Source organism: Callorhinchus milii, unplaced genomic scaffold (assembly GCF_018977255.1).
Source record: "Callorhinchus milii isolate IMCB2004 unplaced genomic scaffold, IMCB_Cmil_1.0 Scaffold14, whole genome shotgun sequence".
Taxonomy (NCBI): Eukaryota; Metazoa; Chordata; class Chondrichthyes; order Chimaeriformes; family Callorhinchidae; genus Callorhinchus; species Callorhinchus milii.
This window is the reverse complement of record NW_024704755.1, coordinates 5,102,192-5,126,332: the sequence shown is the minus strand read 5'-3', so window position 1 is coordinate 5,126,332 and position 24,141 is coordinate 5,102,192. Positions and strand designations below refer to the sequence as shown.

General features: G+C 37.2%; 1 protein-coding gene across 1 annotated transcript in view; it reads right to left on the bottom strand.

Moving 5' to 3' along the window:
* Nucleotides 1–14,213: 14,213 nt before the first annotated feature.
* nfat5b (nuclear factor of activated T cells 5b) overlaps nucleotides 14,214–24,141 on the bottom strand; it is a 46,853-nt gene continuing 36,925 nt past the window's right edge. Inside the window, exons 8-14 of the mRNA XM_007889293.2 lie at nucleotides 23,241–23,296; nucleotides 22,486–22,618; nucleotides 22,131–22,202; nucleotides 20,404–20,558; nucleotides 17,517–20,028; nucleotides 16,005–16,274; nucleotides 14,214–15,586 (exon numbers count right to left, since the gene is read on the bottom strand). Of these exons, the coding sequence (XP_007887484.1) occupies nucleotides 16,012–16,274; nucleotides 17,517–20,028; nucleotides 20,404–20,558; nucleotides 22,131–22,202; nucleotides 22,486–22,618; nucleotides 23,241–23,296 (3,191 nt within the window). The 3' untranslated portion in view covers nucleotides 14,214–15,586; nucleotides 16,005–16,011. The remainder of the gene's footprint in view (nucleotides 15,587–16,004; nucleotides 16,275–17,516; nucleotides 20,029–20,403; nucleotides 20,559–22,130; nucleotides 22,203–22,485; nucleotides 22,619–23,240; nucleotides 23,297–24,141) is intronic.

The following is a 24,141-nucleotide window of genomic DNA, read 5'->3' as shown; positions in this document are numbered from 1 at the left end:
AGACCGACTTCCGGTCCGGTCCGTTGTTTATTATCTTCCCCGGACACAAAGTTCCCCCCCAACAACCGCCCCCCCCACCCCCCAACCTCACAGGTGTCTGTGTGTCTGTGTGTGTGTGTGTGTGTGGATGGGTTGTGACAAGAGGGGGAAATGTTGTTCCAGGACATCAATGAGCTTTATGTGCTTTACATTTCATCTATACTTACATTTCCTTTATGTATTTCCAGCTGGAAATGCTGTACACCGTCCAGAGCTTTGGGCCGTCCTCCCGCCGCGAAAGGCGCTATTACAAATGTAATCTTGTTGTTGTTGTTATTGTTGTTATTGTTGTTGTTGTGGTGGTCGACGACGGTATAGTTCAATGCACCGATTCTGACAACGGGCATCGTTATTGCTCAGAAACTTGGAAGCCTTCTCTCTCTCTCTCTCGCTCTCTCTCCCTGTTTTCCTTGCGTTCCCGATGCAGACATGTGCGTCTTTTCGACAAAAGGCAGAATCACTGCCGATGCTGGAAGTCTGGTATAAAGATTTATGACTGTGTTAACAACGCTGTTTTAGAACGTGGGTCTAAACTGAAAATCCCCCATCGCAGCCGGGGGTTGGGGTTGGGGTGGGGGTGGGGGGGTTTCCTTCAACTTCTCGGCCAATGAATTAGAAAATTGCAGGTGTACGCAGGAAATTCCAAGTAACGCTTGTGTTTTGCTTCTGTTCTTTTCCGACTTTTTTTCCAAGGCAAATTTCCACGTCGTAAGTCGGCACAGGAGGCAACAACAACAGCAACAACAAAATTACATTTGTAAAGCGCCTGTCACGTCGGGAGGACGTTCCGAGGCGCTGGACAGACGGGAGTTGCGGCCCCGAGCTGAGGGTCGGGGTGGGGGAGGGCGGAGGGGAGGGGGGAAGGGGGGAAGCAGGGAGATCGAAAGCACGGTCGAAGAGGAAGGTCTTGAGATGGGTCTTGAAGGTGGCAAGGGAGGGATTGCGGGACGGAGTGGCAGAATCTTTTTACGATGGGGTGAAGACGGACTTTTGACACATTTCGATAGAAGCTGCCGGCTCAAATAGCTGCATGACTTCATGTTTCGCGATGAATTTTGTAAGCATTGCACAATATGTTTTACGGTGTTGAAGCCAATCGTTGAAGTGCCTCAGAGCTCAACAATTTGGGGTTTCCTTCATTTGCTCGTAACAGATTCTATCCTTAACTAAGAGAGGGCAGACTGGCATGTGGAGGACCGGATTATTGTAATGAAATGTGCAAACCATGTAACAAGACTGGCAGGCAATAAATCTCATTTTCAAACCCCCTAAATTAAATATATATAATTATATAATGCAAAGGGAGCAATCTGAGTGTGAAAGGGGTGACCAAAAAAACACAGTGAATTTTGGTTTGTGAGTATCACATAGCCAGGCTTTGTACAAATACGTGGTGGAGAGGAAAAATTAGCAAAATTTTGACCTTTGTGTTGCTTCTACAATTGACCAGCAGGTAGCGTATTTTCACATAACAGCAACTCTTCAAGTGTGGGTACCTCTCCATTCTACCAGCACTTAAACTTCAGTAATAATAATAATAATCCTTGCATTTGATATAGCGCTTTTCACGTCGGGAGAATGTCCCAAAGCGCTTGACAGAACACACTGTAAAGTGAATTGACTGTATATTTGTGGGCGAACGCGGCAGCCAATTGCGCACAGCAATGTCCCACAAACAGTCATATGGATTGAAAATGACCAATTTATTATTGTTTTGGGTTTTGGAGGGATTATTATTAGGCTCTGTGTGGAGTAAGGAAACTTGCCCAAGGTTTCGCCCTCTGCCTGGAATTGAACTCAGGTCTCTCGCTTGCAAAGCGAGTGCTCTTAACCACTGAGCTACAGGACTCCCAAGTAGCTGTGAATCATTATGCTGCCCTATGATGACAACTTTTGAACATAGGAAACTGGTTGCTCATAAAGGAAATCGAATAGTACAAAGGATGATATTTTTTAATGGCAATAATCAATGGAAAATAGTGGTCGGGGACAGAATACTAGTAGGTGAAACATGTTCGCATGACAGACAATTTCAGGTATGCTTTTCAGTTTTTTCGGTTTCATAATATAACAATAGTTTTATATTATCATGTAATATTATAATATAATAATTTCTAATAATTCAGCTTCCTATATTATTCATCCTTGACCATTTGCCATTTTGGTGTGGCATTTAAACTATCCTAGCAATATATCTTTTGGAAGGCATGACATTATTTTCCATCTGTATTTCTATCCTGTAACTCATTACTCTCAGTCAACCAGATATTCATTCACCTTACTTTTTAAATCCTAGAAATTTCTGCACAGAAGGAGATAATTTATCCGGTGCCAAGGCTAGAATATCTCAAGAGGAATGTGGCATGGATTTGTCTTGTGCAGCTGTTCTGAAATCTAGCCTCCATGGGTCAGCAGCAAGAGGGTAACCAAAGCTTTAGATCATGTCTGAAATTGTACACGTGATGCTATTTATAAGTACAGAACCAATGGAAACTTGCAAGTAATGACATTAATGATTGAGCATCCAAAAATAATTGGAGTTCAGCCATCAAAATGACTGTTGCCTGGGAACATCTGCGTAGACAAAAATAGTTTTGGGAACAAAGTTTCAGCCAAAACCATTTTTGACGGAGCCATACTGAGAGCCAATATAACCATGGAACAGAATTTCTGTTTATATAGGAACAAGGGTTAACAGCATTGTGTACTCTGGTCACTACCAAGATTATGGTCTTAAGTATCCTGCTTACAATCTAATCTTTCTAGGGCAGTTTTATTTGTTAATATTTTCTGCCAATATAAAGCAGCTCAAGAATTACATAGGCATAAGAGAAGCCAGTTGCTTCACAGATGCTAACTAGATAACAGCAAGATTTATAAAGATTTCACAATATTTGCTTCTCTGTTGAAATGAAAACAGTTTAGCCTTTCAGGTATGATATCTCTGCTCTGTCAGGAGCTGTAAAATTTTACTAGATATTTTAAATCTGGTGTGAAAACAAACACTAACCTTTCATTCTTTGGGTGAGGTTTGTGCTGATTTTGCATTGAAATAAAATTTCCAACAGTAGAGCAGAAAATTTGAAATGCATAACCAGATATATCCCTGATTATAGGGGCAGTTCCATCATTGCAAAATTGTTCATCAAGTCTTTTGTTTGTTTACTTGTATGATGCTTTTCTAGGAGCTTACTCTTAAAAGTATTTATATCCTTCAAAAATGGTTTGGGAGGAGATAAATCTATCCTTAGAACGTAGACAACTCTCGTCAAGATCTGTGACACAGTGGTGTAACCAATGGTGCATTTGTGCCAGTGCCCATGAGGTTATAGAGGTTCAACATCAAAATTACATTTGTAGAGCGCCTTTCACGTTGGGAGGATGTCCAAAGCGGTGAACAGTCAGGTGTCGGGGCCCGAGCATGGGGGAAAGGTGGTTGTTGGGGTGAGGGAAGGCAGAGGGGGTGACCAGAGGCAGAATCGAAGAGAAATCATTGGCAGTGGAATGGTGTGGGGGTGGAAAGAAACCTCCACAACTCAAAAAACAAAATTTGAACCGTTTCAGAAATGCCCGTCTCCTGGGCTTAAGGTGGGATGGTACCATAAGCAAAATTTTAGATTTCGGAATCTTTAAGAAGGCCCCTCATCTATTCTTGTACCAGGGATCCCTGGGGCCTTGTTATACCAATGCTGTGATGACGGGCTCTGTCTGAAAATAAGATTAGAACTGGCCGGTGCTTGCAAATATATTTACTTTCTGCTCCGCTGAGAATGATTTTTAGATGGTTAGAATTTCAGGTTTGTCAAAGATTGCTACACCTTGAAAGATGACAGGTTGTTCCAAAGTGATGAATGTATGTATGATTTTGTTTTATTACCTTTGCACACCCAAAGAGATGACATTACACTTGTGAACCAGTCTCTGGCACAGATGCACGCAGCTGGGAAACTAAGTTGGCAAGAAATGTTACACTTGTTTTTTCCTCAAGCACAAATGAACTGATGACTTTTCAAACTGATGTCTGCAACCGAACTTCCCAGGCAAAAAACACAATAGTTTCCATCACCGTAATCTCCCTTCTTTAATTTAGATATTAAATTGCACTTCTAGATATTCGGCATAAGAATTATGAAGACTGTCTTTAGATGATTCTGCAAGAAATCCAATGTAGGGAGGTCACCTTACACTTTAATTATTTGCAGTCTGCCTGGTAAAGCAAAAACTGTTTCTGCAAACGTAAGAACATTTTCTAAAATTATACAGTATTCTATTGAATTATATTGCATTCAATGATACAAAACTAATTGTATGAGTAGTGCAATTGCATTGGCTTATACTCATACTCTTCAATCAAATGCACGAACATTTAAAAAAAACATATTCCCTGAGATCCTGAAAGCTGTGAGTCATGATGTTGTACACGGGGCAGGGAGTCCTTATAATAATAATCCTTGCATTTGATAGAGCGCTTTTCACGTCTTCTAAACGTCTCAAAGCGCTTCACAGAATATGCTTTAAAGTGAATTGACTGTATATTTGTGGGTGAAACGCGGCAGCCAATTGCACACAACAGCGTCCCACAAACAGTTGTGGATTGAAAGCGACCAATTTATTGTTTTGTTTTTTGGAGGGATTATTATTAGGCGTGTCCTTGGCCATATTCCAAATCTTAAGGAGTGATAACAGCCAACTCAGCTGATTTTTTTGGGTCTGTTTGGCTCGGTAGCACATTGTTAACTAATGTAAAAAAAAACTTCAAAACAGAAGCTTGTTTTTCCATGCAGAGTAAGAATTTTAGGCAGAAATAGATAAGTGCATCTGGCCTACCCATTCCAATTTCTCACAAGATTATTTTGTACTTTTAAAATACACAATAGTGAAATTACAGTAGCCCCACATTACAAAACAGGGATGGTTCTGTCTTATTTTAAGGGTATGAGAAGGTTCCCTCACTGAAATATTTCAGTTGTTCATTCCTGATATGATTGGTTACAGTATCACAAATTCTACTTATTACAAACAGCTGAAACACAAGTTACTGGCAACGTTTGTAGTCCCTATCACTAAGCAAGGTGAATGACAGTCCTGGTTTATGCAGTAGTTTAATGTGGGGAGAAAAGTTGGTGAGGAACAGATCTACACAGATGGAGCAGAATTGGTAAAAACAGCAATAAACTGATATAAGCAGTCAACAGATACTTGGTGTCTTATAAATCTATTTTCACAGGAGACAAGTGGATGATTGAGACAGGGTCATTCAGCACTTATTGAAACAGGAGAACATAGCATTCATTATATTCTGGGAGATTTTGTCACACTTTTAGCCTTGTGTCTCCGTTCTGACAACTTTGCAGGAAATGAAAGAGCGCACTTAGACAGAATTGGAATTTGGTAATAATTTGCTTGCATTAATTCAACGACTCGCTTACAGTTGATGCCAATTAATGGGCGCCTGCCTAGTTAACTGCAGCATTCATTGAAAGGAAACTTTTAGTCTGCAATTCATTCCTCTATTCATTCCAATGTTTGCTTAACAGGGAGATGGATAAAAGGCCATTTTGTTTACTGTGAGGCGCTCCTATTAAGCTGACACTGTATCATTTGCATGTAATGGGAATTACATGGTACCTGTATATTACAATCCAGAAGGCCTACAGCCCGCCTGTCTCTATTTTCTTTACGCTATCTGCACACAACTGGCTCTTCAGATCGGCTGATTGAGATTGGAATTGCACATTACATGCTTCAAAAATTCTGTTGACGGTTACTGAAGTCATCGTGTTAATCATAAATGAACTGCTGATAGAAAATAGGTGAGATCTTCAGTTAGGCTAACCATCTCTTCCCATTTGATTAATTCTGAACCAAGACCTAAATTAGTGGACTCATTATGAATTCTGGATTTTTATGTGCTATAACCCTCCTCCCTCCACACCAGTTATTATGGGCCTGTGTAAAATATATTTTCTTTACTTTCTCCAGATAGTCTCAGAAGGGGCATCTCACTTTGTCATTTGAAGACACTCCTATAAAATTATTTGAAATGCATGTGATTTTTAATTTGTCACCATTTTTAATTGTCATTTTTCTAAACTTCCAAGTCTTCTTAATAGATTCCTAATCCCATTGGTATTTTACCCTGCGACTTTCTAATTGGCAAACGGAAACCAAATAAAGATGTGTTATTTTCTCTTCACACCAATAAATTCCATTCAAGCACCTGAACATCACATTTGGTTAAAATAGTCCCCAGAATGAGTGAACTGCAAAAAAAAAAAGTTTGTAAAACTTTGTTCTTAGGATTTGGGAAAACCATTACCACTTATTTTTGATTGGCCATATAAAACAAGTGGCAAGTGAAACTAGATGTTTTTTTCGGCAGCTTGTTGCTACTGATAACAAAGAGAAAGACCGACTGTGAAAAATCACAGAGTGAATGAGAAGGGCTCTGCAGATCTTAAAAGTGCACTTGATTAGCAAGTTTTCAGATTGGCTAGCCACGATTTCCATGACTACAAGCAACGACAGCAGGGCTGCTGATGGTTACCATAGAAAGCGTAGATAAACAATAAGAAAAAGGACTGATAAAACATTTAATGAATCTGTGTCATCAATTTATGTGCCACTACAAGACATGTGTGGCCATAATTAAAGGCTATGAAACTGTGGCCGTGGACCTAACCATGTTCTTACCTTATATCAGCGATGATCTGTTTCCCATTATTATTCCCGTTGATTTTCACTTGCAGGAATGTGTTTTTAAAACCATTTTATTAATTGAACAATTGAACAGAAGGCTATCTCTTGTTTTTGATTAGTTTTAATGACAACTCGTTACTTAATAGGGAAGTGATTTGTGTTTGACTCAATTTTTCTATATTTTCTAACCTTCCCATTCCTCTTAGGTTGGTGTCATTCTGAAATGTAATGCCTCACCTTGTTGCCTTTTCAATGTGTGCGGTTGAGTTGACTTCATGAGGTTAAAATCTGAATGTAATTCAGCAATTCAATCTTTTTAAAAAAGTTGTGAAGCTTTTGTTGGCTTAGAAGATGTAAAGTGTGTGTAGAATGTTTTGAATGGAAAAAAATCACAAGTTTCACAAAATGTGTGCTGATCGTAAACTGTTATTGATGCTCAAATTATTTTTTGAACAAAGTTGCAGAATAATGTACTGGAAAGCTGCAGAGAGGAGGGAGAAAGCGGATGAATCACTAGGAAGTCCTTATAATAATAATAATACTTTGATTTGATTTACCTTTCATGTTGGGAGGACGTCTCAAAACGCTTCACAGGATATACTGTAAAGTGGAGTGACTGTGTGCGTGAATGTGTCAAAAACACTTTTTAAGCCTGATTTTTATTTTGTGACATCCACTATTTACCACACACATTTAGATCAATGCTACAGAAGGATTTTGTCAGAATTCTCGACAAGCCTACACACAGATGTCGACTCTGCATGAAGATAAAAACCTGAGACTTAAAACATTAAACTTTTTATTTGTATAGATAGCAGCAGTTTACAGAAATATAATTGCCAGAGTATACAAATGCCCCAATGAAAGCAAAATAGCTTTTTTTTTAACAGTTTTACTTAATAGTTAAACACCTATGCAAATAATGTCCCCCNAAACCACCCAAGTCAGTGCTGTTAGTAACTACTGTACTAGTGAAGCAGATCAGTAACAAAATCTGGTGTGGTCTTCACATCAAAAAAAAGAGGTTAAGGAAGGCTCAGTGGTTCGATTGTGCAAGACTAACCATTTGTTTCAATTTTAAAAGCAATATGGTAACAAAAAAAATTTGCTTCTCCCTAAGCTTGTGTTTGCTCCTTTTTTAATGGTCCTTATTCCTAACTTCTTCCCTCAGCCACACGCCCTCGACTCTCGTTAGGAGTCAGGGCAAAAGACCAAAGGCATCTGGATAACCTCTGTTCTTAGCAACCAGCTTTAAACGGGTGCTGAAAAGGTGGCCCAAGGTGGAGAGGAGAGTCCTTGCTGACATGATGTTCTTCGACTCTCATTAGCTTGACAATTTTCTGTTCACTGCTCCACTGAACAAGTCAGCTGAAATCAGCAGATCACGGTTTGGAACAGGGCAGTAAAGGTACAAATGTCAGCAAAAGACTGGGTTTCAAACTAAGGTTCCTCAAATCTGGGCCGAATTCAATATCACGCTTTGTGAAAATATGACAAGCGTCAACACTTATTTTTAAAAGATCATTAGTTCTACATTTCAGCAACATGGCAGACTGAGGAATTTAGTTTCGAAACAATGAGGGGAATCATCAATACTGTACCTAAATTCCATTAATTACCACATTACTAACTTACGAATAGTAGTAGAGACATTTTGAGTTTTAGTCTTTACAATTATACCACAAGGAGGGAGACAGTGCAATTATAGATTAGAACAATAATATTAATCCTTGCAATTTAAACCGTTACCAAAAGGGCTGCTACACTTAATGATAGAAAGTTTAAATTCCATCACTATTTCTGTAACACTCAGAATGCCAGGCGGTCAGCCTGAAATATTACTGTCCTACAAACCTCTCACCTCTGAGCAATTGGTCAGTAAAATATAGTGATTGTGTATTTGAAGCCGGACTCTTAACTAGAGAAAAGAATGGATGGCATTTGCATCATCACTCATTTAAAATCAACAAATTGCTCACAAGTAGAGGTGCAGTGAGAGGTTTGGTGGACAAATGACCTGGTGCTGGTTTTCCAATCACACGACTTGAATCCCAATCTGCCGGTCTGCAAATCTGAGTATGGCTGAACTAGTTGGGATATGGTGAAACCTTTCTTTGGGGACAAAGTAGTTGGTACTAACTATCTCATTCTTACCACAAATTCTGTGTGTCCAGAGCACAATACTTGAAATGAAATGAATAGGGAGCATTTGGTCCATTATGTACAAAATAATGAAAAGGGTACAAGAAATTGAGTAACCCAGGAACGCTGAAGTACTAAATATCTTTAAATTATTTTTAAAAAATATATTTATGCTTTTTCAAATTAAAAAATTACTTGAACTTATTTGATGTAGGAAACTATAGACGTCAACTTGAGAATCATAAAGCAACAATGACAGCAAAGTATTATTATTAATGATCCAGCAAAAGATTATTATTAGAAGTAGTGCATTATTCATGGTTTGTGTGATTCTACAGAACTGCACCAATCTACAACACTGATATTTTCTTACTACTCGCTATTTATGGTAACAGTGCAGCCCTTCTTTTTTTTAAAAAAAACCTTGTACAATGAAAAGACAAAGTCATCTCGTTGTCTAACAGCAATCCTCGGACAGTTTTGCTTTGTTCTGGCAGTTATGGTCTCTGCAAATATCTTTATATGAACGTGTGCACTCTTTATATCCGTTACTACATCAGTGTATTTCATCTTCTTTACAGTAAAGATGAAGGATTTTAGTTTTCAAAAAGGAAAATGTTAATATTGTTGGGCAAACAACAGAAAAAAATCATTTATGATATTTTAATTTTGTTTTACTTTTAAGTCCAATTATTTTCTAATGTTCTCTTCATTGGCTTATGTTTCTGTTGCTGGTGCCCAGTCTCCGCGTGCTGGGGTGCTATTCCTCTGGTACCTCATACGTGAACCTTGGTGGTGTTGACAGCCACTTAAATACCGAGGGCGGCACATCTGAGCCTGACCTCTCCTCACTGGGCTGCCACACACCCACTCATACGATTAGTAAGGGTGCTGTAGAGGGATCAGATCTTACATTGTTTTCCCTCCCTTAACTCTGTTAAGGCCAGGGCCAAGGTAGCCTCCCTATGCAGCTCTGGCCAAGACCAGCAAACTCACGATAAACCAGTGAGCTCCTGATCAGTAAACCGCAGTTCTATCCACCTCACCATTGGGGCTAACTGTCAATGACTTAAAATGACAAATTGTATTGTGTGACTGCTGTTAATCTTTGACTGATGCATAATAAAGGCTAAAACAACATATTTGAATGTAACACTTTGCAGCTTATATTGCATAAATATCTTTATTCTATATTTCTTGCTGAATATCACAAGTAGAAACAATTCTTGCATCTTTTCTTCTGCTCCATTTATACACAATTAGATTTCACACAACTTGTGCTGAGATACCTGTCCTTCAGTTAATTAACAACCATGAAACAAACGTTTTAAAAACACAAATAACCACTGAGCCATCCCTTTAAAATTCTGAAATGAAATCAAACATTAATGAGGCATTTCAATTATATCACTGTTCATACAAAAATGAATGCATATCGTTTTTATCTATTTTGGAATAGTATTTGTGGGATGGCAAATAATAAGACTTTGCACTATAAAAATATTAAATATCAATGAGAAATATACAGAAGATGTTTGATGGTAGGCAACAGTTTAAGGAAAATAAACCATTGAATGAGATCATGGGAAATCAATCAAAACTACTGCTAGCACAGGTAACCTTACTCCCCTTATCTCACCTGCTGCTAAATCAATTCTCAGTCTTGAATTCTAAACATATACGCCTAGTATGTCTCTTCCGGTCTCCATGCTACCCATTACGCATGGAATTACCACTTAAGGCTGGGTAATGCTGCTCTGCTCATCTGGAATGTCAAAGCTTCACTGACCCAGTCACCACCGTGTAAAACACTTTTGAAACAATCAATATGCATGTCACCCTGCACTTGAACAATGTAAAACTACATAAATCACAAAAGTATACAAATGTCATTGATAATCCGTTTAGTCTTTCATGCAGATAATATATAATGAAAGGAGTTTGAATTATTAATTTTGTATATTGGTATTTTTTCTTTCCGCTGAGAGCAGATAAATTTTCCTGCCCCAAAATATCAATTATTTTTATTAGAAGTGCTATTTTAATAGTTTAAAAGTAACGGAGAAAGGAAAGGGCAGGTTGATTCCTGACAAGAGGGTTGGACGTTTGAGTTCAAGCTGGTCTGCCACTCAAGTCCACGGCTGACTTCGGTGAATTCTGCCAAAATATGGGGAAATACAGATACTATGCACAAATTGTTTCTTTAGGGCTATTTGCAGTACTGATGACAATTTTTGAAGCTCCATAACCAACCTATGTGTGGCAGTCAGCAATCGGCAAGAACTGACTACTGCCCAATCCCAACTACTGCCCCACGTTACGTTTACCAATTCATCACAGACTGAACCTACAACTATTATTTGGTTTGTTGCTACACGGGGCAATGTCTTATCTTCTGGATCATCAAGAATTTCTATTTAATTTCTATAAAAATGAACATAAAATACTAAGTGCATCTTGCATTTATACACTGAATTTTGCCAAACTGAGTACAAGACTCACTGAAGCAATACTGCATCAATATTGGCTAGATTGTTCATACTTTTCATCTGAACCATCCTGATCACTCACTATTATACAATATCAGCAGTAATCAATCAACATACAATTAACTGAAGAAAGCATTCCATGATTCCTATTTAAATAGGGAAATATACTTTGGGAGCATGACAACTCATGAGCACAGTTGTGCATGATCTGCGATCTATCATGAATAAAAATAATCTTTCACCAGCTACTTTAGAATTTTCTGTTAATAGTGCTCAGATGGTCTCATAATAAAACAGAAGTTTTTACATAAAAGATATGACATTTAGCTCTAGATACTACTGATTTCCTCAACAGGTGTAAGAACACACTTGGATTCTTAGCTCCAAGACTTTTGGGACATCTTTCTACATTCATCATCAGTCAATGTACAGATACAAGAGCTATTCTTACAGTTTCAATTACAGGCAAATAAGTACAACTGCAAGCCTGCTGCCAGATATATCTGAAGAGAGACAGGGAGCAGTTGTGCACCTCTTCAATTACTCAAGAGGGCAGTCAGGTTACCAACGACATAGCAAACAAGGAGGTAGGAGATTTTATTTCCACAGTTGTCAGTGTTAAAATCATTCCACATTTCCTACTCATTGGGACTATGAACATGCAAATATTAGCCAAACTACAGTTTGCTCGAATGCATCTGATGACCGTATTGCTTTAACAATTAGAAAAATGCATTGTTGAAAATAACATCCACTATTCCTGTGGCAGGGGAACAGAATACTTTTGTGGTGAAACCAAAAACGTGCATTAGAACAAGCAGCCTGGAACATTACCATCAACTCACAAAATGTCTTAGTGCAGTTTTTTTTTAGTAAACCTTTTACTAATAAGTAAGTCTCCATTACTAGCACATCATTAATTAGATCACATCTACAGGATCCAAAAATACAACAACAACACTCAAATTTTAGGAAAAGGACAAAGTTACTTCTTTTTCCCTCAAAAATAAACCAATTCTAAACATCCAATCTTATCAAATCTTTATTGACTCAAGAAAAAATATATAGTGGATATATAGGAGTCGTTTCCCCATTCTACTGTTAAGTTAAATATATTCATCTCAAATATAATTCAATTTGATTTGATTTACATTTGTACACATGTGTACATTCAAATTTGATTATGTAATAAGGAATTCAAGAAGTTCTTAACTACATGAGAATCCTCACTATAATCAATATGAACTGTACAGGATATTGAAAAATATAAGTAGAATTGTAGGTAGCCATCAAGTAGAACTCCAGGTAAATGAGAACAGTATTACAGACCACAGGTGCCGTTTCATTTAGCATCAGAGACCTTTTCATTACTTCGCATTGAGGCTGCTGATCTGAAGTCAGGACCACCACAGCAATAATGGAATATTGCTTGTATACACCAACCACAATTTATGGCAATAATGAACTTAAATCCATGTTCTATTTAATATGTTCTATTAAATCTATTTATCCATGATTTAAGTCATTAACATGTATTTTGAAGAGTCAGTATTGCCACAGCATAGATAGGACTCTGTGCATTGAAACCCATCAATAAGCAGAAACCTTCTCATTCACCGGAATGATATTCATAAACTGGATTAGTTTTGGTAATTGCTATTTACGGTTTACAAAATTTGTGGCTGGAGCATCACAAAACTCAAGCTGGCAAAGTCTGAACAAAGGTCAATGAGCAAAGCAGCTGGCTGTTTCCCACCGCGTGTTGCTCGCTGGCCTTCTTGAAGACATTACTGATTTAAGATTAAGGAATCGCTGGCTTCAATTATTGTAAAATGGAAGTTGCAACGAATGCAACAATTTCAATTCACAAACATCCAAATTAGAACTCACTGTTGTCCAGTTATATTGATTGTTATGCAAACATTTCAAAAAAAGATACTTAGCTGTACTACTTCACAGTATGCCCCATAAATATTTGATTTTCATTTAAAATAAGTATTTAAACACACTCAAAACATGGTAGCGAAAGTGCCACTAGGTGCTAATATTAACAAAGTCTCACAAAGCTGCCACAAAAACATGTGGTAAAAGATTTATAATTTGATTGTACTCACTTAGTACAAATAACAAAATATTATATCATTTCATATATATATTTATTATATATATAAAATGTAACTTTCCAAAAATGAAACACACATTAGATATAAACCATCCAAATTTGAACCATAAAAATTCTGTATTGAAAATGACTGACCTAAAAGCCGGTCGGCAGCTGAAGTTCCCTTCATAATGACTAAAGCTTGTATCACCAAAAACACTTCAGTGTCTCTTAGAAGTGGCTGCTTAAAAGTTTTGCATGTTTCAAAACGTGCACAGTAAGAAAATAGTTTAAATATTTACAGTAAACAGAAAGAAACAAATCATACAATTAAATGATTCCATTAAAAACATAAATACTTTCAGAAGTGCTGTGGACAGTTTGACAGAAAAAAAATCACATAACACATTAATGGGAATCACTGATCACAATATTAGCTGAATAAAGTGCTGGAAATTCCAAGTTTAAAGTACTCTCCAAGATTTCTTCCAAAAATATCATCTTTCCAAAGGAAAAATAACGATTTCAAATACATCTCATCCCAGTAGATGTGCTAATAGAGTGCAGGAAAATAAAAATGAAAAGCAAGGCCATTTCTTGGTTAATGTACAGGCCTCAGGAATTGTCTTACATTCATTTCTGCTTTTAAGTTAGAAGGATATGTTTGTCCTTTATCGACTGACACTGCAATGCAGTACTGGGGAAATGCTGCATTGTCAGAGTTGCAGTCTTTTGCATCACACATTAAACTGAGACCCCATCTGCTTATTTTCAGATGAACATTAAAAAATAGTTCTCTGTAAACAGAGATAGTTGGAAGTATGGTATTAAGGAGTATGTCAAATAAAAGGATAATTAGATTAAAAGATCTGCCATGATCTAATAAAATGCCTGAACATCCCATAGCACTATACAAAAATCAGAAGTCTACTGGGCAATAATCTTCCACATTAATTGGTCATTCATCTTTTTTGGGACGTCCTTGGTGGAGCAAAAGTCACAACACTTGACAGTAATTACTTGTGAAGTGATTTGACACAGTGATGTGACACGATGCTATAAAAATCAAGTTCTCTCCTTTCTATCAACAAGTTGTTCCACTTTGGACCCAAGTAATTTTCAATAAAAACAATTACTGTATTTGTACTGTATGATTTAGGCTAAATTGAAAAATGTTCATTCCTTAGTGTTAGTGTCCTAGAATAGTCATTTTCTTAATACATAAAGTTCATAGTGGGTCTTTTTTTCAAGGGAAAAGTCTGTAATTCTTCACACTTGTCGACAGAATCCTGTTTGCAGACCTGTCACTCATTTTCCCCTCCACAGTGAAGTCTATGATTACCAAACAAAGCCTGCAAATTTCTGTATGCATGAGCTGATTGATAATTGGAGTGAAGTTTGCTGTATAGCTTGTTTAACATTTTATGAATGATTGCAGTTCATGATTAAAAAATGATAGAACAACAAAATATGCCAGCCATTTTGACAACTAGTACTATGCAAAGCAATATACAAATCTATTGTGACCTATTGCACCTCAGTGTCTGTAGCAATGGAACGTTGGGATCCAGTCAAATCAGTCTTACCTGGCATTTCACTCCGACATCACCAGTAGATGAGGGTTTTGGTGGTTCTTGGCTGGTTTGAGTACAATAGAGAAATAATCGTTTCCTCATTCATTTGTACTGACTGGTAATGGCATGATTTTAAGTAATATTTATTTAAGTATACTAAAAATGCAATATCTACATTAATTCTGTGTATATTTAGGCAGTTATTATAATTTTGCCAACAAACTAGAAAGGTATAAAGCCAGGGGGCACAGATACCTTATCATGACTTGCTTTCTATGGTGGAATGCCAATTGAAATATAACAAGTTATTTAAAAAAAATGCATTTTTGCAGTGATAATGCATATAAAAAAACTTAAGCTTTCTGAAATGTGGCAATTTACAAGTAGCAAACAAGGACTTGCTTAAAAGCTGAAATGGATATAAACACTATCTATAGACTTTCCCTTCATGGTACAGTAATCATCCGTCTCGCCTTATGATGGGTGTTCCAGTTTCACAAGGTTTGAATGTTCTTGATTCTTCTTTGTGCCATATGAACAATCTAAAAATAAAAAAAAGTTTAAGAACAATCACTCTCAGTTCCATAAGGTATTATGATCATTAAACATATAATGTTAAGTTGAACATTTTTAAAAGACTAATGTAATTTCTCCATGAATCAAAATGATACTTCTATCATGTCTAATTCACAGAACAATTTATATCCCTGGAAGCAGAGATATAAATTATTCTGTGAATTAGAAGTGATAAAAGTATAAAACATGTTATATATACTTCATTTATTACTGATTAAAACTATTTAAAAATACATAATGCACTTGTGGGTACAATTGCAATGTAATAACATTTGATCTGTGGAATGTATGGACTGGAATGCCATCATTAGACTACTTATAATGTATACTGCATCGTGAACAGGTAAAATAAAAATGCTTGTAATCCATTCCATTTCATCTTACCGAGGGATTAAAAACTCCTGTTGATGTTATTTCCTTGGTTCTGTAAAGTGACAAGGATGTTGTCAATCTTTTCCACGTTCTGTTCTGCGGTAATGTTGGATGATAGCTGCCTCGAGTCAGTCAACTGCTGTGGAAGGAGCGAAGAGACGGATTGACCTTCATTCTGTGCCTGGCCAGACTGGCTTATTGCTAGCAGCTGATCAGACAAAGTAGATGGTCCAGAAGAACATGACCGAGATACATCATTTATGCTCATTAATCGTCCACAGTCTGTATGAAATAAGAATTTGAAGATTTTTGTGGTAATTAAGGTTAGTTTTTAATACATTTCCAACAGTGTGGTATACGGTACGTCTCAATATAGAAATTGCCGATTGGCATCTAAAAGAAACCAGACATTTAACAAACATTCATATTTACTGGTTTTGGCAGTTAGTTCATCCTCGTATAACGTACATCCAACATCATCTTCTAATATCTGGAGAAGAAATCATTACAGCCACAACTTGTGTGGTCTGCTTTAGCAAACCAAAGCAACAATTTGGCTAACTTAAAATGACCTTTCTGTTCACTTTGGTCTTCAGGGGTGAGTTTCCCATTGGAATCCAGCAAGAATTCGTTTTAATAAGATTGTGATGATTTTGACAAAATTAAATTTTTTCCCACTGGGAAGGAAGTTTCTGTAATCCTGCCTATTTTTATCAACAATATCATTTACTGGGAAAGAGATACTTTGATTAAAAAAAAATCAAAATGCTTAATTTGTTTATAAACACAAGTATGTGACCCAATAAAAGGTTTGATTATCTTAATTCTTTGATCCATTCAAAGTGGATCCACTATTATCAGTTGCATGAATTAAAAGGTCACAGATCATTTTAACTATGTTTCTCGCACAAACCAGATCCAACAAAAATAGTTGCTGAAAGGTCAGGAATATAAGGCAAAACATTTTAACTTCAACTAGCAGTCCTGTTTTTTACTAGACTATAATTCACATTTGAATGTTCCATCCACCCAGTCTAACCTAATTCTGTACTGAATCAAACGATGTAACGTAAACCTGGACACTGGCTGTATTTGAGTTATCTGGTGTTTTTAACATTTTAAAAACCTTCACTTCAGTATCTTTTTTTCAATTAACAACCCAAGTTCGATAATTAGTCTTGTTTAACTTCTAATGACTCTTTCATGTATATACGTCACATTGAGGTGTTCAAAATTGCACATATTATTCTAAATACGGCTTTCAATTCAGAATTAGACAAGCACTTTTTACACTGCCATTTCCATTTCCCACGATACCACCAATGCCCGTGGCTTTGTTGATTCTGCTAACTAGATGTATGCTGTGCAATTATATCTAGCAGGAACTGTGTTGTGAGTGCATAAATTAATTTCAGCTTGATCCTTTACAGCTGCTTTCATACCAAACGTATGATGTAAGTGTACAATTCAGCTGAACCAGACTCCATTGTTTCAATAAATTGTATGGCCTTTATTATTACTTACCATTTTGAATTCCAAACAGGAATAAGTCAGTCGGCTGTTGAGGTGGTGGCGGTGGGTTCTGCAGCTGATTCATCGCACTTTGTGGGTGAAAAAGTGTATTTTGCTGCTGACCTGGTGAAGCAGTGTTGGTCTGAAGGACAGGCACATTATTTTGAGAATTAAAAATGTTGGACTGCTGAAGGTCTTGCTGAGTCATATTGTTCTGCAACGCAGACATTGAAGCCTGGGAAATGAACAGTGTGACCTGCTGGTCTTGAGAGTCACCTGAACTTTGAACTAACTGCATTTGGGGTTGGTTGTGAAAAACAGATGACTGCTGCTGGTCTGCTTGAGATGTCCCACTGTTTGCGAGTGAAGAAACTGTGGCCTGATTTTGGAATTGCATGGACGACTGTTGCTCTTGATTGACCGACACCATGTTTGTCTGAGTGTGAAAAAGAGTTTGGTTCTGTTGCTCTTGGGAAGCCATGTTTGTATTCATTGAAGCCATGCCATTCTGAGAGTTGAAAAGGATGTTGTGTTGTTGCTCTTGGGAAGTCATGCTGTTGTTTATTGGAGAAATGGTATTCTGGGAGTTAAATAGAACATTCTGTTGTTGGTCTTGGGACAAGGTGCTGTTCTGAAGTGTAACCAGTGAGTGTTGGGTCTGGAAAAGTGAGCCTTGCTGGTTTTGGGGAGAAGTGTTAGCCTGTGATGAAGATAAAGTGACCTGGTGTTGAAAATGACTCTGTTGCTGCTGTTCTTGAGAAATCATGGTATTTTGTATGCAAGACATTTGCGACTGGGGCTGAAAGACATTCACAGATTGCTGCTCAGGAGATGCTGAGCTCTGGAGTGTAGGCATTGAACCTTGTGGAGAATAATAGGTGATCTGTTGCTTTTCTTGTGACATGTTACTATTTTGAAGTGAAGACAAGGAGTTTTGAGAGAGAAAAAGATTGGCTTGCTGCTGATCTTGGGGATGTGATGAGCTTTGAAGAACTGCCATTGAGTTCTGAGAATGAAACAACGCTGACTGTACTTGGTCCTGGGAAGCAGCAGGGTTTTGATGCTGGAGGACAGTGTTCTGGCAATGAAAAAGGCCAGACTGTGGCTCTTGGGAATGTGCTGTATTCTGAGCTTGATTAATGGGGTTTTGGGGATGGAACAATTCAGATGACGGGTGAGTAGAGTGAGCAGACTGTTGCAAGAAGTTTCCTTGTTGAATGGGCATCATGTCTCCACTCTGCTGAAAAAGTCCAGTTTGCTGTGAGGGTCCACCAGCTTTAATTCCATGCATGATTCCATTTGTAGTCGAAAATAAATTGACTTGAGGTTGATTGTCTACGCTGTGCTTCATTTGTACGATAGACTGGAACACATTGTTTTGTTTCTGCTTTGACTGCGCTGAGGCCTCTGCAGAGACCATGGAACTTGAAGACTGAAAGAGACTCGAGGAAGCTGTTTGTTGTTGAGAATTCCCCATGTTCTCATTTCCTCCAACATTTGTACTCGATGAAAACAATCCACCGTGTGACATCTGATGTTGGTTTGCATCAGTGGACTGTAGACCAGACATGACATGAGAAGGTTGCTGAAAAACATCAGATTGTTGAAGGCTTCCATTTAAAGACCCTTGGACATTTATTACTTTTGATGATTGGTACAAATCTGATTGCAGTTGCCCTGTTCTGGTGCAAATGTTCTGTTGTATTGCCATCACCATACCGGTGGAAGATTCTAATGCTTGCTGTTGTTGATTTGACAACGAACTTTCATGTCCGGAGAGAACGTTGTCAGACCTAGAGAGGGATGAGTTGTCTGAAGTCGAGAATAAACCTTGAGCCATGTTACTCTGCATATTATTTACTTGTTGGAACATCTCTGCATTAATTTGCTCTCGCACCTGTTCCACAGACTGTTGCATGGTATCAGATGGGCCAGTAAATAAAACAGCAGACAACTGCTGCTGAGCAGCCTCCAAAGCCTGTTGAACAAGACTAACATTATCACTCCTCCCATTGTTACTATTGGATTGAAAGTTTCCCGGTTGCATAGATTGCATTGCATTCTGCAACTGTGAAACATTACTGCTGGTTTGGAATATGTTAGAAGAATGCTCCTGCAGTGCTTGTGATTGGTGCTGTTGTTGCTGTTGTTGTTGCAGCCCAGACTGAGACAACCGAGTCAATGACACCATAGTTTCACCAGACTGCAAAATGTCTCTCGGTTGCACTTCGCTTGAATCCAACAAAATGCCAGTTTTGTGAAACTGCGTTTGTTGCTGAAGTAAAGCTTCATTGTTCTGAAGCTGACTGGTAGAATTTGTGGATTGAAACGCACAAGTCTGAGAAATGTCCTGTTGTTTCTGGACAGTGGCCAGAGACTCTGTGCTTGGATAGGCATTTGGTTGAATTTGCTGGTGTTGTTCACCATCCCCTCCTTGATGGGAAATGGACGCAGAGAAAGGAGACCCTCCTGAAATATTAGAAGTGGTTTCCAAAGATGGCTGTCCCAGTCCCATTTCTTGACTCTTTAACAAAAAAAAGACTCATTTAAAAAATTACATGTAGTGAATTGAACTACTCTGTACATTTATATCATCATAATAATCCTTGCATTTGATATAGCTCTTTATCACATCTTTGAGACATCTCAAAGCACTTCACAGAATATACTGTAAATTGATGGACTGTATATTTTGTGAGCAAAATCACAAAAAAAACACATTTTCTATAAATCACACATAATATATTTCAAAGTTATAGTTGCTTTGAGCTGAATTTCCTACATTTATTTTTTGGAAATAAAATGCTAATTGTTCACTCCAAGTATGTTTCTTTTTCTGCCGCTATTGAAGTCCTAAACAAAAATGTGCTCGAGACTCTTGACAAAAATAACTTAATACCTTAAAGACTGCAGATGGTGTCTGATTTGATGTTACATCCATTGGATTCACTTCCTCATTCTTAACCAAAGCAGATGGTAGAAGGGGTGATATCAAGGCACTGGGAAGAAGATTCGCTTTTTCCAGGTTACAGCCTGTGGCTTTCATTGCTGCAGCTGTGATAAAGAAGCAAAAATCTAGTCACACCTCTCAGCCATTCTAATGTTTCACAAATATAAATAGAACTGACGATTGGATTCTATAAACCCATTTCTGATAGGATATCAAAACATACTTTTATAAAGAGATATCCATTTGTGAGTACAGTGTAGATTTAACTGACACCAAATTATGTTTTATTTCATTTGCATTCTCTGAATATACAAACTGTAACCCATGGAACCAGACCAGCGACTGTCTTTCTGGCCAGAGTAACTGGGACAACATATTCTCAATCTAGTTTGGATGCCTTTTAATGCATTCCTTCAGCTTGTCAGTGAAGCGAATCGTTATAAATCCTTTCGAAATGATCATTATTCAGTGCTTGATTAAAATTCATATTTTAGCCAACTTAACATAAACGTTTGTAAACAGGATAGAAAAAATAAATGAATCTTTCAGATAAGCCAAGTCAATAGGACAAGAGGACACAAGGTTCAGGTTTTGTGAAGGGCAAGTTTAAGATTAACAACAGGAAGTATTTCTTTAGATAGTAATCAACAGCTGAAGTGATTTTTTGTGTGTGCACTTATTCAGCACGTGTGCATAGAGCTCTGAACAGTCTCCCATTAGCAAGCAGCCAGGATAACTGGTCTGACCTTCTCATGCTGTTTCTGCAAACATTAGATCAGTGGACTCATACAGGACTCATTTGTTCCATGGAGGTATAAGAAAACAGTGCTTCAAAAACGTTTCTGCGTTAGACATCATAAAATAGTAATCAGTATGCAGGAATGCAAAATGTTACGGCTGCAAAGCATACAGGGTCACAAAGATCAGCAAAAGGATAGTGAAGAATTGATCTAAAAACAGTCTTTCAAGCATTTTACAAATGGGTGCACATCATATAACACAACAGTACATAAAGCTTGACCTTCAAATATTTTTTAGAATTCAATTTACTTCCTTAAACATCAGGAGGTGTAATGACACAATTTGCATGCATACCCTGCAACATTAATGTTCTATTGCATTGATTGACTAGAACTTGGACAAGCCATTCATGACTTGATAATCTGATCCCTCTCCTAGATAGAAAACACAAGTTAAATGTGTATTACAGAGGTGCTCCACTATAATGCAGCTGCTTTCCAGTGCGTTCATTCAATGCTAATATTTTGTGCACAGTGAATGGGGTCCATATTGAAACTACTTTCTAACCAAATTCAGTTCTATAACAAAGCACACTGAAATGGAGACACACTCTATTTAGGATTTTTTCTCTCATAGCCTCTTCTATGGCCTCTCAGGGAATGCATTCTGGACTGGTAGAGAATTGCAGCAGTTTCCAATCTCTGTTATGTAACTCTACGGTTAGCTGCCGGTGCTATATTACAGCTTAATGTTGAAACCATGTAAAATTTCTCTTTTCCTATCTGCTGAGCCTGTCAGCCACTTTTTTGGCATTGCATTTGACAGGCCACTCAAGTTCAGCAATATGCTACGTAAAATGAGATTCAAATCACTGAACCCACCAGCAGGCTATTTTCCTTTGGATGCATTTATTTTTTAAAAAAGTATGATTTTACCTTTGATAACTTCCTCAAAGGAACATGGTTGGGCAACTCCTTCTTTCTTCACAATGACATCTGATGAGTTTGCTGAAGCACAATAGAACATATACCATAAATGTAAAATGTATTTTTGTTTGCTCAGTTCTCCTTATCAGATACTGTTGTAGGGCACATTTTCAGAGGCCACACACATTGTAATAAGCAAAGCAACAAAAAAGGCCAACTTCCTTCACTTATAATAATTATATATGATAATATATAATAATTATATGATATATAATTATATTATTAGGGAGGAGCGGCTATAACAGGCTTCCCCCTGTATCAGAAACAGAAGCAAACTCTTGACACAGTATAGAAATGAACTCACTTGGATCTGGAGTGAAGGTAAAAGGCTGCACCTCATGTGATCTTCCAGCATTAGTCACAACATATATTCCAACTGAAACTGGTGATGTAATTTGTCGATTATGATATGGCGGTACCTTAACAATAAGGTGATTCTATGAAAACAAAAGAAATATTGTGAAGAGCAACAAATACTTTTGAATATATTTTTCAAGTCATATTCTTGATCTTCCCTTGTATCACTAGCTCACACACAAACTGCAGGCAGACAAGCAATCAATTTGGTTTACAGATCTCATAGTGACTAATCAAGGCAGTTTCCCCTTGTTTTTCTAAACTCTGCTAGTAATATGAAATAATCAAAAGAAGTTCCACATTCTGCAGAGCTAGTGCACTGAACATAATCTCCTTAAACGATGTTCTACCAGTGTTCTGAATTGTGCAAGTTACATATATATATAACTTGCACAATTCAGAACATATATAATTCAGAATATCATATATATATCTCAATCACACATATACTGTTTATATTTTGAGTATTCTCGTTCGGTGGTTATTTAGTGTTCTTTGTTGTATTCTGATTGTTGCGCAGATTTCCAAGCAGCAATTTTGTCAATGATTTTCTGTAAGATGCGCTTAAATCAAATCTATGTTCATTACTGGTTAAGTGAATATAAAAAGATTTACTTGAAGTAAATATAAAAAGATGGCCTTTTCTTCTAATTCACTCCTCTCTTTAAATAAAACCTGAAAATGAGATGTCTTTAAACTCACTTGATGAAAGAGCTCCATGTCGATTTCGGCTTCTGATTTCCAAGAACAGGTCTCATCTGATGAAGATAAAAAGATTGAACACATTTATAATGGCTCTGCCAGTGATATTTATTGAAAAAAAACTTTGATTCTGTTATATGATTACAAATATGATTACAGATATTTTATCACAGAAGAAATGTTTTCTAAGAAAATCTACATTTTTGTAAATTTGTACATAATCTGCTCTTTGGTTGTAAAGCAACATTTCTCTACCAACAAATAGTGTGTGCGACATCTTACAGGTTAGAGGATATCACTGGAGAACAAATGCATTATTTTTCAAAATAGAAAAATAATCAATAATTCAAAATGCACATTTAAAACTAAAGGGCAAAAAAAAAAGGCTTGATGCCACTGTTTTTCGCAGCACTTGAATCTGGCAATTTCAGAATTTACAACCACGTAATAGAGAGGAAACGAGGCAACTAATCCATATCCAGCTTTGATCAACATCTGGATCTTTCATAAGAAACATCATAAATATATGTTTGGGTGCGGACACTAAAAATATCACACAGATGGACAGGAACTCCTCCATCCTTAAAGACTTATTACATTATCCATCATATCACACATCTGTGGGACAGGATAGAGTGTTGTGGCTTATGGAAAAATAAACCATGCAACATCAAGAAGTAACAATGGCTCACAAGCGTCACAAGAAGTGATTAGTTATAGACTTAACTCACCAGGTGTTTCACTAAAAACAGTTCTCTTAACTTGCATATTTATGGCTGCACATATATTATTAAAGTATCAAGATAGTAGACAAGTTCATACTCAATCGTTGCAAATTAAGACTTTTTGCAGGGCATTTTAATATCTAATATTTATTCTGTGACAGTTTATGCTTGCAAAA